A 16,035-nucleotide genomic window follows, 5' to 3' on the forward strand; every position below is an offset into this window, starting at 1 on the left:
ATTCCCCCCAAAAAGCCCCAAATCCCCCCAAATCCCCCCAAAATCCTCACCTCGGGGTGCAGCAGGCTCCAGACCTGCTGGAGGGGCGGCAGAGCTCGGGGGCGAGGGGGAGAGACAGGGCTGGGCGGGAAACTCCACAGCTGCGCCTGGGGACAGCCAGGGGACAGTCAGGGGACAGCTTGGGGACATCCCCAGGGACATGGGGACGGCCTGGGGACAGCCTGGGGACATGGGGACAGTCAGGGGACAGCTTGGGGACATCCCCAGGGACATGGGGACACCCAGAGAGACAGCCTGGGGACACTGCCAGGAGCATGGGGACACCCTGGGGACACTGCCAGGGATACTCCAGAGAGACAGGGCTGGGCGAGAAACTCCACAGCTGGGTCTGGGGACATGGGGACAGTCAGGGGACATGGGGACAGTCAGGGGACACGGGGACAGCTTGGGGACAGCCTGGGGACACTGCCAGGGACACCCCAGAAACATCCCAGAGAGACAGGGCTGGGCGGGAAACTCCACAGCTGCACCTGGGGACAGCCAGGGGACATGGGGACAGTCAGAGGACAGCTTGGGGACAGTCAGGGGACATGGGGACAGTGAGGGGACAGCTTGGGGACACTGCTAGGGGCATGGGGACAGCACGGGGTCACCTCAGGGTCATGGGGACACCCCTGGGGACAGCTTGGGGACATCCCCAGGGACATGGGGACATCCCACAGTCACCCACGGGAGCACAGGAGTGCCTCGGGGATATGTGGGGACACCCTGGGGACAGCTTGGGGACATGGGGACACCGTGGGGACACTGCCAGGGACATCCTGAGGGGAGAGGGGACATGGGGACACCCCCAGGGACAGTTCAGGGACACGGGGACACCTCCAGGGGACAAGAGGACACCTTGGGGTCACCCAGAGGGACAGGGACACCCCAATGTCACCAGCCCAGGGACATGGGGACACCCTGGGGACACTGCCAGGGACACAGCAACACCGCAGTGTCACTGCCAGGGACAAGGGGACAATCCCCAGGGACACCAGGACACCTCCAGTATCACCCATGGGGACATGGGGACACCCTGGAGTCACTGCCAGGGACACAGGGACACTGCAGTGTCACCCATGGGGACAGGGGGACACCCCAGTGTCACCCAGTGTCACCCAGTGTCACCAGGGACACAGCTCCTCCACCACCAGGCACTGTCCCCACCTGCCACTGTCACCTCCCGTGTCCCCAGTGTCCCCAGCAGTGCCACAGCCATGGTGGCATCAGCCCAGGGCCACCAGCCACCCCCTCAGTGTCCCCTCATGTCCCCCAATGTCTCCTCAGTGTCCCTGCAATGTCCCCCAATGTCCCTCAGAGCCCCGCAGTGTCCCCCAATGTCCCCTCAGTGTCCCCCAAAGCCCCTTCCACGTCCCTTCCGTGTCCCACCAATGTCCCACAATGTCCCCACAATGTCCCTCAATGTCCCTCAATGCCCCACAATGTCCCCCAGTGTCCCCACTGTCCCCACCTGCTGCAGACGCCCGATGCGGGCAGCCATGTCCCCGCGGTGACCACCGATGACATCCCCGCGGTGGCCCACGCTGTCCCCCCCGTGGCGGTGGCCGATGTCCCCCCTGTGGCCGATGTCCCCTCTGTGGCTGATGTCCCCCCTGTGGCCGATGTCCCCTCGGTGGCTGATGTCCCCACGATGGCTGATGTCCCCTCGGTGGCCGATGTCCCCCCTGTGGCCGCGGTGACGTCCCCCGTGGTGACAGCTCGGTGGCTCCTCCAGCTCGGCGGTGACCTCGGGTGGCTCCCAGGGCTGCAGAGCTCGGACACAGCCCTGCAGGGGGTCCGGGGGGGGCCGGGGGGGTGCCCTGGGGGACAGAGAGGTGACATTGGGGACATCGGGGGGGTGGCACTCGGAGGGACCCCAAAAAAACCCCAAAAAGTGGGGATTTGGGGGTTTGACCCCATAAAAACCCCATAAAAACCCCAAAAATGACCCCAAAAACAGCCCTGCAGGGGGTCCAGGGGACAGCGAGGTGACACAGAGGTGACACAGAGGTGACACTGGGGACACCTAGGCTGTGGCACTCAGAGAGATACCCAGGGACCCCAAAAGGACCCCAAAAATGGTGATTTGGTGAAGTTTGGACCCATAAAAACCCCAAAACGACCCCAAAAATGACCCCAAAACCAGCCCTGCAGGGGGTCCAGGGGACAGCGAGGTGACACAGAGGTGACATGGGGACATCTGGGCTGTGGCACTCAGAGGAACCCAAAAAAAATCCCCAAAATGTGGGGATTTGGACCCAAAAAAACCCCAAAAACAGCCCTGCAGGGGGTCCGGGGGGGGGCGGGGAGGCGCCCTGGGGGGACACAGGTGACACAGAGGTGACACAGAGGTGACACAGAGGTGACACTGGGGACATCGGGGGGGGTGGCACTCAGAGGGACCCCAAAAAACCCCCCCCAAAATGGGGATTTGGACCCAAAAAAACCCCAAAAATGACCCCAAAAACAGCCCTGCAGGAGTCCGGGGGGTGACAGAGAGAGGTGACACAGAGGTGACAGAGGTGACATGGGGACATCAGGGGAGTGGCACTCGGAGGAACCCCCAGGGACCCCAAAAGGACCCCAAAAAGTGGGGATTTGGGGAAGTTTGGCCCCATAGGGACATCCTGAGGACCACTTGGAGGGGCTGGGGACACATTTTGGGGACACATTTTGGGGACACATTTTGGGGACACACTCTGGGGACACATTTTGGGGGTTGGGGATAAATTTTGGGGTTGGGGTGACACATTTTGGGGTGAAAGTGACACATTTTGGGGACATTTTGGGGTTGGTGGCACATTTTGGGGTCGTTTTGGGGTTAGAGTGACACATTTTGGGGTGAAGGTGACATTTTGGGGACACATTTTGGGGTTGGGGATACATTTAGGGGGTTGGGGACACATTTGGGGTTAAGGTGACACACTTTGGGGACACATTTTGGGGTCGAAATGACACATTTTAGGCTTGGGGACACATTTTGGGGACACATTTTGGGGTCGAAATGACACATTTTGGGGTTGGGGTGACACATTCCAGGGTTGGTGACACAGTTTGGGGTTGGGGACACATTTTGGGGACATTTTGGGGTTGGGGACACTTTTTGAGGTGAAGGTGACACATTTTGGGGACATTTTGGGGCAGAAATGACATATTTTGGGGTGGAAATGACACATTCCGGGGTCGGTGCCACACATTGGGGACACTTTGGGGACACGTTGGGGACACGTTGAGGACACTCTGGTGTCACTTACCCCGGGGGGTAGAAGGCCTTGTGGGGGAGGGGCGACACGCCATTGCCGCCAGGGGGCGCCAGGTGGGGGAGGGGCGGCAGCGGCGCCGGGCCGAGGCTGGAGGAGCACCTGGGAAACCCGAAATTTGGGGTGAAAAACACAAAATTTGGGGTGAAAAACATGAAATTTGGGTCTGAGAGACCCCAAAATTGGGCTGAGGCTGGAGGAGCACCTGGGAACCCAAAATTTGGGGTGAAAACCATGAAATTTGGGGGTGAGAGACCCCAAATTGGGGTGAGGCTGGAGGAGCACTTGGGAAACCCAAAATTTGGGGTGAAAACCCCAAAAATTGGGGGTGAGAGATCCAAAATTGGGGTGAGGCTGGAGGAGCACCTGGGAAAAACCCAAAATGAACCCAAATTTGGGGGGAAAAACCCAAAAAATGGGTGAAAAACCTGAAATTGGGCCGAGGCTGGAGGAGCACCTGAGAAAAACCCAAAATTTGGGGTGAAAAACCCGAAATTTGGGGGTGAGAGACCCAAAATTGGGGTGAGGCTGGAGGAGCACCTGGGGGGGAAATTTGGGGTGAAAAACATGAAATTTGGGGTGAGAAACACGAAATTGGGGTGAGGCTGGAGGAGCACCTGGGAAAAACCCAAAATTTGGGGTGAAAAACACGAAATTTGGGTGAAAAACCCGAAATTTGGGGGTGAGAGACCCAAAATTGGGGTGAGGCTGGAGGAGCACCTGGGAAAAACCCAAAATGAACCCAAATTTGGGGGAAAAACCCAAAAAATGGGTGAAAAACCTGAAAATGGGCCGAGGCTGGAGGAGCACCTGGGGGGGAAATTTGGGGTGAAAAACCCGAAATTTGGGTGAAAAAACCCAAAAAACGGGAGTGAGAGACCCAGAAATTGGGGTGAGGCTGGAGAAGCACCTGAGAAAAACCCAAAATTAACCCAAATTTGGGGGGAAAAACCCAAAAAATGGGAGTGAGAGGCTGAAAATGGGCCGAGGCTGGAGGAGCACCTGGGGGGGAAAACCCAAAATTAACCCAAATTTGGGGTGAAAAACACGAAATTGGGGTGAAAAACCCAAAATTGGGCCAAGGCTGGAGGAGCACCTGGGAAAAACCCAAAATTTGGGGGAAACAACCCCAAAAACGGGTGAAAAACCCCGAAAATGGGCCGAGGCTGGAGGAGCACCTGGGGGGAGAGCCAAAATTTGGGGTGAAAAACCCAAAATTTGGGGTGAGAAACCCAAAAAATGGGAGTGAAAAACCTGAAAATGGGCCGAGGCTGGAGGAGCACCTGAGAAAAACCCAAAATTAACCTAAATTTGGGGGGAAAAACCCCAAAAATGGGTGAAAAACCTGGAAATGGGCCGAGGCTGGAGAAGCACCTGGGGGGAAAACCCAAAATTTGGGTAAAAACCACGAAATTTGGGGTGAGAAACCCAAAAATTGGGGGTGAGAGATCCCAAAAATGGGCCGAGGCTGGAGGAGCACCTGAGAAAAACCAAAAATTAACCCAAATTTGGGGTGAAAAACCCAAAAATCGGGTGTGAGAAACCCAAAAATGGGAGTGAGACCCCGAAATTGGGGTGAAAAACCCCAAAAATGGGGGTGACACCCCGAAATTTGGGGAGAAAAACCTGAAATTGGGGTGAGAAATCCAAAATTGGGGTGAGAAACCCCCAAAATGGGGGAGACTGCTGAGGTCACTCAGGGGTCAGTCAGGGTCACCTGGAGGTCACTCAGGGGGTCAGTTAGGGGTCAGTCAGGTGTCATTTAGGGGTCACTCGGGGTCACAGGTCAGTTATGGGTCAGTCAATGGTCACTTAGGGGTCAGTCGGAGGTCAGTTATGGGTCACTCAGGGGTCACTCAGTGGTCACTCAGTGGTCACTCAGTGGTCACTCAGCCCTACCTGGGGGGCAGCCAGGCTCGGGGTGGACAGTCAGGGGTCAGTTAGGGGGTCACTCAGTGTCACTCAGTGGTCACTCAGTGGTCACTCAGTGGTCACTCAGGGGTCACTCAGGGGTCATTTAGGGGTCACTCAGTGGTCACTCAGGGGTCACTCAGTGGTCACTCAGTGGTCACTCAGCCCTACCTGGGGGGCAGCCAGGCCCGGGGTGGACAGTCAGGGGTCAGTCAGAGGTCAGTTAGGGGTCACTCAGTGGTCACTCAGTGGTCACTCAGGGTCACTCAGCCCTACCTGGGGGGCAGCCAGGCCCGGGGTGGACAGCCAGCCCAGCCCCCGCCGCAGCCGAGGCTCCCCACGGCAAAAGGGTCACGTCCAGCTCTGCCCCCCAGGGGCTCCACGGCGCGATGCATCGGCCTGGGGGGCAGTGTGGGGGTCAGACTGACCCATAGAGCCACCAACCCTGCCCCATAGATACATCCCAGACCCATAGATCCATCCCTGACCCACAGATCTAGCCCCTCTGCCCCATAGATCCATCCCTGACCCACATCCACCCCCCAGGGGCTCCACGGCGCGATGCATCGGCCTGGGGGGCAATGTGGGGGTCAGACTGACCCATAGATCCAGACTGACCCATAGATCCATCCCTGCCCCATAGAGCCATCCCTGCCCCATAGATCCCTCTGGGGTCAGCTCTGCCCCATAGATCCACCCCGGACCCATAGATCCATCCCTCCCCCACAGAGCCATTCCTGCCCCATAAATAGCCCCACAGTAGCCCCACAGTCCTTCCCAAACAGCCCTATAGACCCCCTGAGCCCCCCAAAGCACCCCATAGCCCCGTAAACAGCCCAGTGACCCCATAACCAACCCCATAACCCCATAAACAACCCAGTAACCCCACAAACACCCCCACAGCCCCATAACCAGCCAAATAAGCCCCCCAAAATCAACCCCACTGCCCCATGAACAGCCCTATAACCTCATAACCACCCCCATAACCAACCCCATAATCCCCCAAAACAGCCCCATAACCCCATAAACAGCCCCATAACCCCCCCAAGCCCCCAAACCAGCCCCATAACCACCCCTATAACCCCCAAACCAGCCCCACAACCCCGCAAACCAGCCCTATAATCCTCCCCAGAGCTCAGACCAGCCCCATAACCCCAAAACTAGCCCCATAACCCCATAAACAGCCCCACAATCCCCAGAGCCCTCAAACCAACCCCATAATCCCTGAAACCAGCCCCATAACCCCATAACCAACCCCATAACCCCCAAACCACCCCCATAACCCCCAAACCAGCCCCACAGACCCCAAACCAGCCCCTAACTCCCCCACCCCCAGCCCCACACTCACCACTCGTGGGGCGCAGCAGGGCTGAGTCCCCCCGACGCCCCCCCGCGGGGGGGGGAGGGGGCAGCTGCTGGGCGGGGGCTGGGCTGTTCCCTCCCTCAGAGCCGCATACACCTGAGACAGGTGGGGTTAGGGGCAGGGGGGCACCTGGGGGGCAGGGGGCACTTGGGGGGCACTTGGGGGGCAGGGAAGGCACTTAGGGGCACTTAGGGGGCAGGGAAGGGCACTTGGGGGCACTTGGGGGCAGGAAGGCACTTAGGGGGCACTTAGGGGGCAGCTGGGGCACTTGGGGGCACTTAGGGGGCACTTGGGGGCAGGGAAGGAACTTAGGGGTGCTTAGGGGGCAAGTGGGCACTTAGAGGGCACTTAGGGGCAGGAAGGGCACTTGGGGCACTTAGAGGGCACTTAGGGGGCAGGAAGGGCACTTAGGGGGCAGGTGGGGCACTTAGGAGCAGGAAAGGAACTTAGGGGGCACTTAGGGGGGAGGGCACTGGGCACTTAGGGGGCAGGAAGGGCACTTTGGGGCACTTAGGGGGCAGGAAGGGCACTTGGGGGCACTTAGGGGGCAGGAAGGGCACTTAGAGGGCACTTAGGGGGCAGGAAGGAACTTGGGGGAGAGGTGGGGGCAGGTGGGGCACTTAGGGGGCAGGTGGGGCATTTAGAGGGCAGGTGGAGCACTTGGGGAGCACTTAGGGGGCAGGTGGGGCACTTAGGGCACTTGGGGGCACTTAGGGGGCAGGAAAGGGCACTTAGGGGGCAGGGAAGGAACTTAGGGGGCGCTTAGGGGGGCAAGTGGGACACTTCGAGGGCACTTAGGGGGCACTTAGGGGAGCAGGGAAGGAACTTAGGGGGCACTTAGGGGGCAGGTAAGGGCACCTGGGGGGCAGAAAAGGCACCTGGGGGGCAGGGAAGCAGTTTTGGGGCAGTTCTGGGATCAGTTCTGGCGCACTTTTAGGGCAGTTTTGGGGCAATTTTAGAGCGGTTTTGGGCTAATTCTGAAGCACTTTTAGGGCAATTTTAGGGCAATTCTGAGGCACTTTTAGATCACTTTTAGGGCAGTTTTGGGATCAGTTCTGGGGGATTTAGGAACAGTTTTGGGGCAATTAAGGTTAGTTTTGGAGCAATTCTGGGGCAGTTCTATGACAGTTTTGGGACACTTTTAGGGCAATTTTGGAGCAGTTTTTGGACACTTTTAGAGCACTTTTAGGGTATTTTTGGGGCATTTTTGGGATCAGTTCTGGGGGAATTTAAGGGCAGTTTGGGGCAATTAAGGTTTGTTTTGGAGCAATGCTGGGGCAGTTTTGTGACAGTTCTGGGGCAGTTTTGGGACACTTTTAGGACACTTTTAGGGCATTTTTAGGACAGATTTTGGGCATTTTTGGAGCATTTTGGGGTCACTGAGGTTTCACCCCTTTCTGGAGGAAAATTGATCACGTGATGCGGAAATGGGCGGAGCTTCCCCCGCTCCCAGCCCCGCCCCCCGCCCAGGCCACGCCCCCTCACCGATCCCGCGACGCTCTCCAGGAACCAGCCAATCACAGCGCGCCTCTCGCCTGGCAGCCAATCATCGCTCCCTTCCGGCTCTGGCTCAGCCTGAGGGCGACCAATGGGAGGAGGGGTCAGGATGGTGCTGGCCAATGAGGAGAGGGGGAGGCGGGGCGAGGCGAGGCCACGCCCCCCCGTGGGGCTCAATGGGGGAAGAGCTGGGGAGGATTGGGGGCGATTTGGGGACATTTGGGGACAATTTGGGGACATTTGGGGGCAGGAGGCACTCGTGGGGCTCCGCCCCCCAGCTGTGACGTCAGGCCGCCCCCGGGGGGGAATTTCGGGGCCTTCCCGTGACGTCACGGGTTGTGGGCGTGGCCAAGGGAAACCCGCGACGCCCACGGGGAGCGGGAAGGGGACGTGAGAGTCGTGGGGATGGTGACAGCCCTGGGGACAGGGACATCCCCGGGGACAGGGACACTCGTGGGGACAGCGAGAGTCGTGGGGATGGTGACACTTGTGGGGACAGTGACAGCCGTGGGGACAGTGACACCCTGACACTCCCGGACACGGTGACACCCTTGGGGACACCCTTGGGGACACGGTGACACTGGCAGGGACAGTGACACCCCCGGGACACCCGCAGGGTGACACACGCGTGACAGAGACACAGGGGAAGGTGACACACGTGTGACACCCACGGCCAAAGTGACCCCAAACACGGGTGACCCACGGCCAGAGTGACCAACAGCCAGAGTGACCAACAGCCAGACTGACCCACAGCCAGAGTGGCACAGTCACCAGAGTGACCCACAGTGACCCTCAGTCACCAGAGTGACCAACAACCAGTGACCAACAGCCAGACTGACCAACAACCACAGTGGCATACAGTCACCAGAGTGACCCACAGTCACCAGTGACCCACAGCCAGAGTGACCCACAGTCACCAGTAGGACCAACAACCAGTGACCAACAGCCAAACTGACCCACAGCCAGAGTGACCAACAGTCACCAGTGAGTCACAGCCAGAGTGACCAACAGTCACCAGAATCACCAACCACTGACCAATAAACCAGAGTGACTGACAGAGTGACCAACAGTCACCAGTGGGACCAACACCCAGTGACCAACAGTCACCAGCAAACAACAACCAGTGACCAACAGTCCCAGAGTGACCCACAGTCACCAGAGTGACCAACAAGCACTGACCCACAGTCAGTGACCAATAAACCAGAGTGACCAACAGTCACCAGTGATCCACAGCCAGGGTGACCCACAGCTACCACTGACCCACAGTCACCAGACTGACCAATAAACCCGAGTGACCAATAGTCACCAGTGGGACCAACAACCAGTGACCAACAGCCAGAGTGACCAACAACCAGTGACCAATAAACCGGAGTGACCAACAGTCACCAGAGTGACCCACAATCACCAGTGACCAACAGTCACCAGTGACCCACAGCTACCACTGACCCACAGTCACCAGTGGGACCAACAACCAGTGACCAACAGTCAGAGTGACCCACAGTTACCGTGACCAATAAACCAGACTGACCCACAGCCACAGTGACCCACAGCCAGACTGACCCACAGTCACCAGTGACCCACAGCCAGTGACCAACAGTCACCAGAGCAACCAATAAACCAGAGTGACAACAAACCAGAGTGACCAACAGTCACTAGAAGGACCAACAACCAGTGACTCACAGATAGACTGACCCACAGCCAGACTGACCAACAGCCAGACTGACCCACAGTCAGACTGACCAACAGCCAGACTGACCCACGGTCACACCCACGTGACCCCCCGAGTGACCCTCAGCCCCCCCCACGTGACCCGTGGTCACTCACACACAATCGCCGTGGCACCCCCCGCCCCTCCCCCCCGCCAGGCTGTCCCCCCAGCTGTCCCCAGCTGTCCCCAAGCTGTCCCCAGCTGTCCCCAAGCCCCTCACCGTCCCCTCGTGCTCCCGGGCGCTGCCAGCCCCGCGTGTGCGGCGCCTGCCGCTGTCCCCGCGTGGTGACACCGCGTGAGTCACCCCAGCCCCGCGTGGGTGTCCCCTCCCCGCCCCGCCCCTCCCCCTCCGTGACGTCAGCCGGATGCCCGTGACGGCGGGGGGGGGGAGGGGGAATCCCGGCAGGGGAGGGGACACGGGGGGACAAACACGGGGGGGACATGGTGGGGACACGGAGGGGACACGGGGGGACAAACACGGGGGGGACAAACACGGGGGGGACATGGTGGGGACACGGGGGACACAGGACATTAGTGGACACGGGGGGGACACTGGACATGGGACTTTGAGGGACATGGAGTGTCCCTGGGGTGGCCCTGGGTGACCCTCGGTGTCCCTCAGTGTCCCTGGGGTGTCCACAGGGTGTCCCTGAGTGTCCCCAGTGTAGCCCTGAATGTCCCTAAGTGACCCTGGGGTGTCCCTCAGTGTCCCTGGGGCGTCCATAGGGTGGCCCTGAGTGTCCCCGGGTGTCCATGAGTGTCCCTGGGGTGTCCCCAGTGTGGCCCTGAGTGTCCCTGGGTGTCCCCAGGGTGTCCCCAAGTGTCCCTGAGTGACCTAGGGGTATCCCTGGGGTGTCCATAGGGTGGCCCTGAGTGTCCCTGGGTGTTCCCAGGGTGTCCCCAAGTGACCCTGGGGTGTCCCTCAGTATCTCTGGGTGGCCTTGAGTGTCCCCAGGTGTCTATGAGTGTCCCTTGGTGTCCCTGAGTGTCCCTGTGTGTCCCCAGAGTGGCCCTGACTGTCCCTAAGTGACCCTGGGGTGTCCCTGAGTGTCCCTGGAGTGTCCATAGGGTGTCCCTGGGTGGCCCTGAGTGTCCCCAGTGTGTCCCTGGGGTGTCTATCAGTGTCCCTGGGTGGCCCTGAGTGTCCCCAGTGTGTCCCTAGGTGTCCCTCAGGGGACATGGGGGGACACAGGGAAGGGACACAGGGAGACACGAGGGGACACAGCAGACTGGGGACACCAGGGGACAGCCGTGGGGGACACAGGACATGGGGGGACATGTGGGGACACGGGGGACAGGAGGACACCAGGGGACACCACAGGGACACAGGGACAGACATGGGGACACAGGGAGGGCACTCGGGGACATGTGGGGGACACGGGGAGGGCACCTGGGGACACGCAGGGACATGGGGGGGACAGAGAGACCCCCAAGGGGACACAGGAGGGACACGGGAGGGACACACAGGGGGACATGGGGACACGCAGGGACAATGGGGACACGCACGGCACACACGAGGTGACACAGGGACACTGCAGCAGCAGCCATGGGGTGACATGGGGACACTGTGGGGTAACACGGGGACAGGGTGACACTCGGGGACACACACAACCCCACGGAGTGACACGCCTGGGACACGCATGTGACACCAGGTGACCTGGTGTGACCCCAGGTGTGACAACACAGTCAGACACATGCGTGTGGCACCTGTGCCACCGCTGTCCCCTGCCTGGGACACTGCTGGGGGTGGCCATGAGTGTCCCTTGGTGTCCCTGACTGTCCCCAGGGTGGCCCTGAGTGACCCCAGGGTGTTCCAGGGTGTCCCTGAGGTATCTCTGGGTGTCCCTGAGTGTCCCCAGTGTGGCCCTGAGTGTCGCTGAGTGACCCCAGTGTGTCCCCAAGTGACCCTGGAGTGTCCCTGAGCGATCCTGGGTGGCCCCAAGTGACCCTCAGTGTCCCCAGGGTGTCCCCGAGTGTCCTCAGGGTGTCCCTCAATGTCCCTGAGTGTCTCTAGGTGTCCCTCAGTGTCCCCAGGGTGTCCCTGAGGTGTCTCTGGTTGTCCCCAGGGTGTCCCTGGTTGTCTGTGGGTGTCCCTGAGTGTCCCTGTGGTGTCCCCAGTGTGGCCCTGAGTGTCCCTCAATGTCCCTGAGGTGTCTCTGAGTGACCCTGGGGTGTCTCGGGGTGTCCCTGGGTGTCCCTAGAGTGTCCCCAGTGTGGCCCTGAGTGACCCTGGGGTGTCCCTGAGTATCCCTCGATGTCCCTGGGTGTCCCCGAGTGTCCCCTGACTGTCCCTCAATGTCCCTGAGTGTCCCCGGGGTGTCTCTGGGTGTCCCTAGGGTGTCCCCAAGTGTCCCCTGAGTGTCTCTGGGTGTCCCTGAGGTATCTCTTGATGACCCTCAGTGTCCCCGGGGTGTCCCTGGGTGTCCCCAATGTGACCCTGTGGTGTCCCAGAGTGTCCTGGGTGTCCCTGACTGTCCCCTGACTGTCCCTAGGCCTCCCCGAGTGTCCCCTGACTGTCCCTCGATGTCCCCTGACTGTCCCTGGATCGGGGGGAGCTGTGGGGGAGGGGCGGCGGGTGGGGGAGGGGCAGTTGAGTCACCGGTTCCGGTGGGGGTGGGGGGAGGGGCGGCGTGACCCGTGACACATCCGTGACACATCCGTGACACATCCGTGACACGCGTGGGAGGGGGGAGGGGGGGGATGGCCACCAGGGGTGTGGGGGAGGAGCCCTGGAGTGTGACACTGTCACAGCGGGTGTGACATTGGGCTGGGGGTGTGACATCTGTGAGACACTGTCCTGGGGAGGTGACATCTGTGTGACACTGCTGGGGAGGTGTGTGACACTGCCACCGTGTGTGTGACACTGTCCTGTGGGTGTGACACGTGTGTGACACTGTGCTGGGGAGGTGACATCTGTGTGACACTGCTGGGGAGGTGTGTGACACTGCCACAGTGTGTGTGACACTGTCCTGTGGAGGTGACATCAGTGTGACACTGTGCTGGGGAGGTGACATCTGTGTGACAGTGTCTCAGAGAGGTGACAGGTGTGTAACACGTGTGACACTGTCCTGGGGAAGTGACACGTGTAATATGTGTGACATTGTCTGAGAGAGGTGACACAGGTGTGACACTGTCCCAGGAGTGTGAGGTGTGTGTGACACTGTCCTGTGCAGGTCACATGGATGTGACACTGTCCCAGAGAGGTGACACGTGTGTAATGTGTGTGACAGTGTCCTACAGGTGTGACACTGTCCCAGAGAGGTGACACGTGTGTAATACATGTGACAGTGTCTTACAGGTGTGACACTGTCCCAGAGAGGTGACACATGTGTAATACGTGTGACACTGCCTTACAGGTGTGACACTGTCCCAGAGAGGTGACACATGTGTGACACTGCCCCACGGCTGTGACACGGCTGTGACACGTGTGTGACACTCCTCTGTGAGTGTAGCACAGGTAACTCACCTGTGACAGTCTCCCATAGCGGTACACATGTGTAACATGTGTGTAACACGTGTGACACTGTCTCTGGCGTGTAAGAGGTGTGATGTCAGCCTGTGGGGGTGACACCTGTGTGACGCTGCCACAGAAAGGTGACAGGTGGGTAAAATGTGTGCAACACGCGTGTAAAGTGTGTGTGACAATGTGCTTTGTGTGACACCTGCGTGACACTGCCCTGCCTGGTTACACACCTGGGCACACCCTGACACCCACACAGACACCTGGCCAGGTGTGCACAGTCCCGGTGACACACCTGGACAGGTGTGCGCACACCTGGTGACACACAGTGACACACCTGGCCAGCTGTGCACACACCTGGTGACACACAGTGACATACCTGGACAGCTGTGCAGAGTCCCAGTGACAGTGACACACCTGGACAGCTGTGCACACACCTGGTGACACACAGTGACACTCCTGGCCAGGTGTGCACATGCTGGTCACACACACACAGTCAGACAGGTGTGCACACTCATGTCACACACACACACACACACACACGCCTAGTCAGGTGTGCACAGCCCTGTCACACACACACACACACATACGGTCAGTTGTGCACACCTTCAGTCACACACACACACACCTAGCCAGGTGTGCACAGCTCCAGTCACACACAGACACACAGACACACTCAGACAGGTGTGCGCAGCCTGGTCACACACACACACAGACACACACACACACCTAGCCAGGTGTGCACACTGATGTCACTCACACAGACACACACCCCTGGTCTCACACACACACACACACAGAGCCAGGTGTGCACACAGCTGGATCACACACACACTCGGCCAGGTGTGCACAGCCTGGTCACACACACACACACCCACCCCTGGCCAGGTGTGCACACAGCTGGATCACATGCAGACACCTGGGTCACACACACACACCTGGCCAGGTGTGCACAGCCCCAGTCACACACAGACACACACACACACACTCAAACAGGTGTGCACAGCCCTGTCACACACACACACCTGGCCAGGTGTGCACAGCCCTGTCACACACACACACACACACACACATACACACTCTCGGCCAGGTGTGCACACCCCAGCTGGTCACACCCACACCACCTGACCGGGAGGGGGCGTGGCCTGTCGGGGGGCGGGGCCTGTGGCACTCACGTGTCCGAGGTGGCTCCGGTGGGGGAGGGGCTAGGCTCCGGCCATGGCCTGCGACTGGGGGAGGGGAGAGAGAGAGAGACAGAGCTTACTGGGAGCACTGGGAGCTCCTGTGCCCTCCCAGTGCCATACTGGGAGCATTGGAAATGCCATACTGGGAACACTGGGAAGCTCCTGCGCCCTCCCAGTGCCATACTGGGAGCTCCTGCGCCCTCCCAGTGCCATTCTGGGAGCTCCTGCGCCCTCCCAGTGCCATACTGGGAGCACTGGGAGCTCCTGTGTCCCTCCCAGTGCCATACTGGGAGCTCCTGCGCCCTCCCAGTGCCATTCTGGGAGCTCCTGCGCCCTCCCAGTGCCATACTGGGAGCTCCTGCGCCCTCCCAGTGACATACTGGGAGCTCCTGTGTCCCTCCCAGTGCCATACTGGGAACACTGGGAGCTCCTGCACCCTCCCAGTGCCATACTGGGAGCTCCTGTGTCCCTCCCAGTGCCATGCTGGGAATACTGGGAGCTTCTGTGCCCCTCCCAGTGCCATACTGGGAGCACTGGGAGCTCCTGCACCCTCCCAGTGCCATACTGGGAACACTGGGAAGCTCCTGTGTTCCTCCCAGTGCCATACTGGGAGCTCCTGTGTCCCTCCCAGTGCCATACTGGGAGCACTGGGAGCTCCTGTGTCCCTCCCAGTGCCATACTGGGAACACTGGGAAGCTCCTGTGTTCCTCCCAGTGCCATACTGGGAGCTCCTGTGTCCCTCCCAGTGCCATACTGGGAGCACTGGGAGCTCCTGCACCCTCCCAGTGCCATACTGGGAGCTCCTGTGCCCTCCCAGTGCCATACTGGGAGCTCCTGTGCCCTCCCAGTGCCATACTGGGAGCATTGGAAATGCCATACTGGGAACACTGGGCAGATCCTGTGCCCTCCCAGTGCCATACTGGTAATATTGGGAGCTCCTGCGCCCTCCCAGTGCCATACTGGGAGCACTGGGAAGCTCCTGTGCCCCTCCCAGTGCCATACTGGGAATACTGGGAGCTCCTGCACCCCTCCCAGTGCCATACTGGGACCAGTAGGGCCCAGCATGGACAGAGGGTGCTGCTCCCAGTATGACCAGTACTGCTGCTCCCAGTATCCCCAGTAGCAGCCAGTTCAAGCTCCCAGTACGGCATTCCCAGTGCTCCCAGTATCCCCAGTATTGCTGCTCCCAGTACGACCAGTAACTGCCAGTTCAAGCTCCCAGTATGGCATTCCCAGTGCTCCCAGTATGACCAGTACCTGTCACCCCCAGCTCCCAGTACAGCCAACCCTCCTCTCTCCCAGTTTGCCCCTCTGGCTCCCATTTCCCAGTATAACCAGTAGCTCCCAGTAAGGCACTTCCCCATCACCCCAAGGCCCCAGTGCTCCCAGTGCTCCCAGTATCTCACGGGCTTGGCTCCAGTAACACCATCACCCACCTGACTGGCCTCCCAGTGCTCCCAGTATGGCCTTTACCCAGCTCCCAGTGCTCCCAGTTCAGCTCCCAGTGCTCCCAGTACAGCCTTTACCCAGCTCCCAGTGCTCCCAGTTCAGCTCCCAGTGCTCCCAGTATCTCACGGGCTTGGCTCCAGTAACACCATCACCCACCAGAC

General features: G+C 59.8%; 1 protein-coding gene across 1 annotated transcript in view; it reads right to left on the bottom strand.

The window, feature by feature from the left end:
- Nucleotides 1–15,969, bottom strand: part of LOC146423049 (lysine-specific demethylase 6B-like) — an 18,290-nt gene extending 2,321 nt beyond the window's left edge. Inside the window, exons 1-8 of the mRNA XM_085045255.1 lie at nt 15,899–15,969; nt 14,417–14,470; nt 8,062–8,151; nt 6,562–6,672; nt 5,490–5,612; nt 3,297–3,404; nt 1,514–1,862; nt 17–146 (exon numbers count right to left, since the gene is read on the bottom strand). Coding sequence (XP_084901381.1) covers nt 17–146; nt 1,514–1,862; nt 3,297–3,404; nt 5,490–5,608 — 706 coding nt within the window. The 5' untranslated portion in view covers nt 5,609–5,612; nt 6,562–6,672; nt 8,062–8,151; nt 14,417–14,470; nt 15,899–15,969. The remainder of the gene's footprint in view (nt 1–16; nt 147–1,513; nt 1,863–3,296; nt 3,405–5,489; nt 5,613–6,561; nt 6,673–8,061; nt 8,152–14,416; nt 14,471–15,898) is intronic.
- Between the last annotated feature and the right edge of the window lie 66 nt (nt 15,970–16,035).

This window comes from Lichenostomus cassidix, unplaced genomic scaffold, assembly GCF_008360975.1.
Source record: "Lichenostomus cassidix isolate B80296 unplaced genomic scaffold, HeHo_3.0 HiC_scaffold_34, whole genome shotgun sequence".
Lineage (NCBI taxonomy): Eukaryota > Metazoa > Chordata > Aves > Passeriformes > Meliphagidae > Lichenostomus > Lichenostomus cassidix.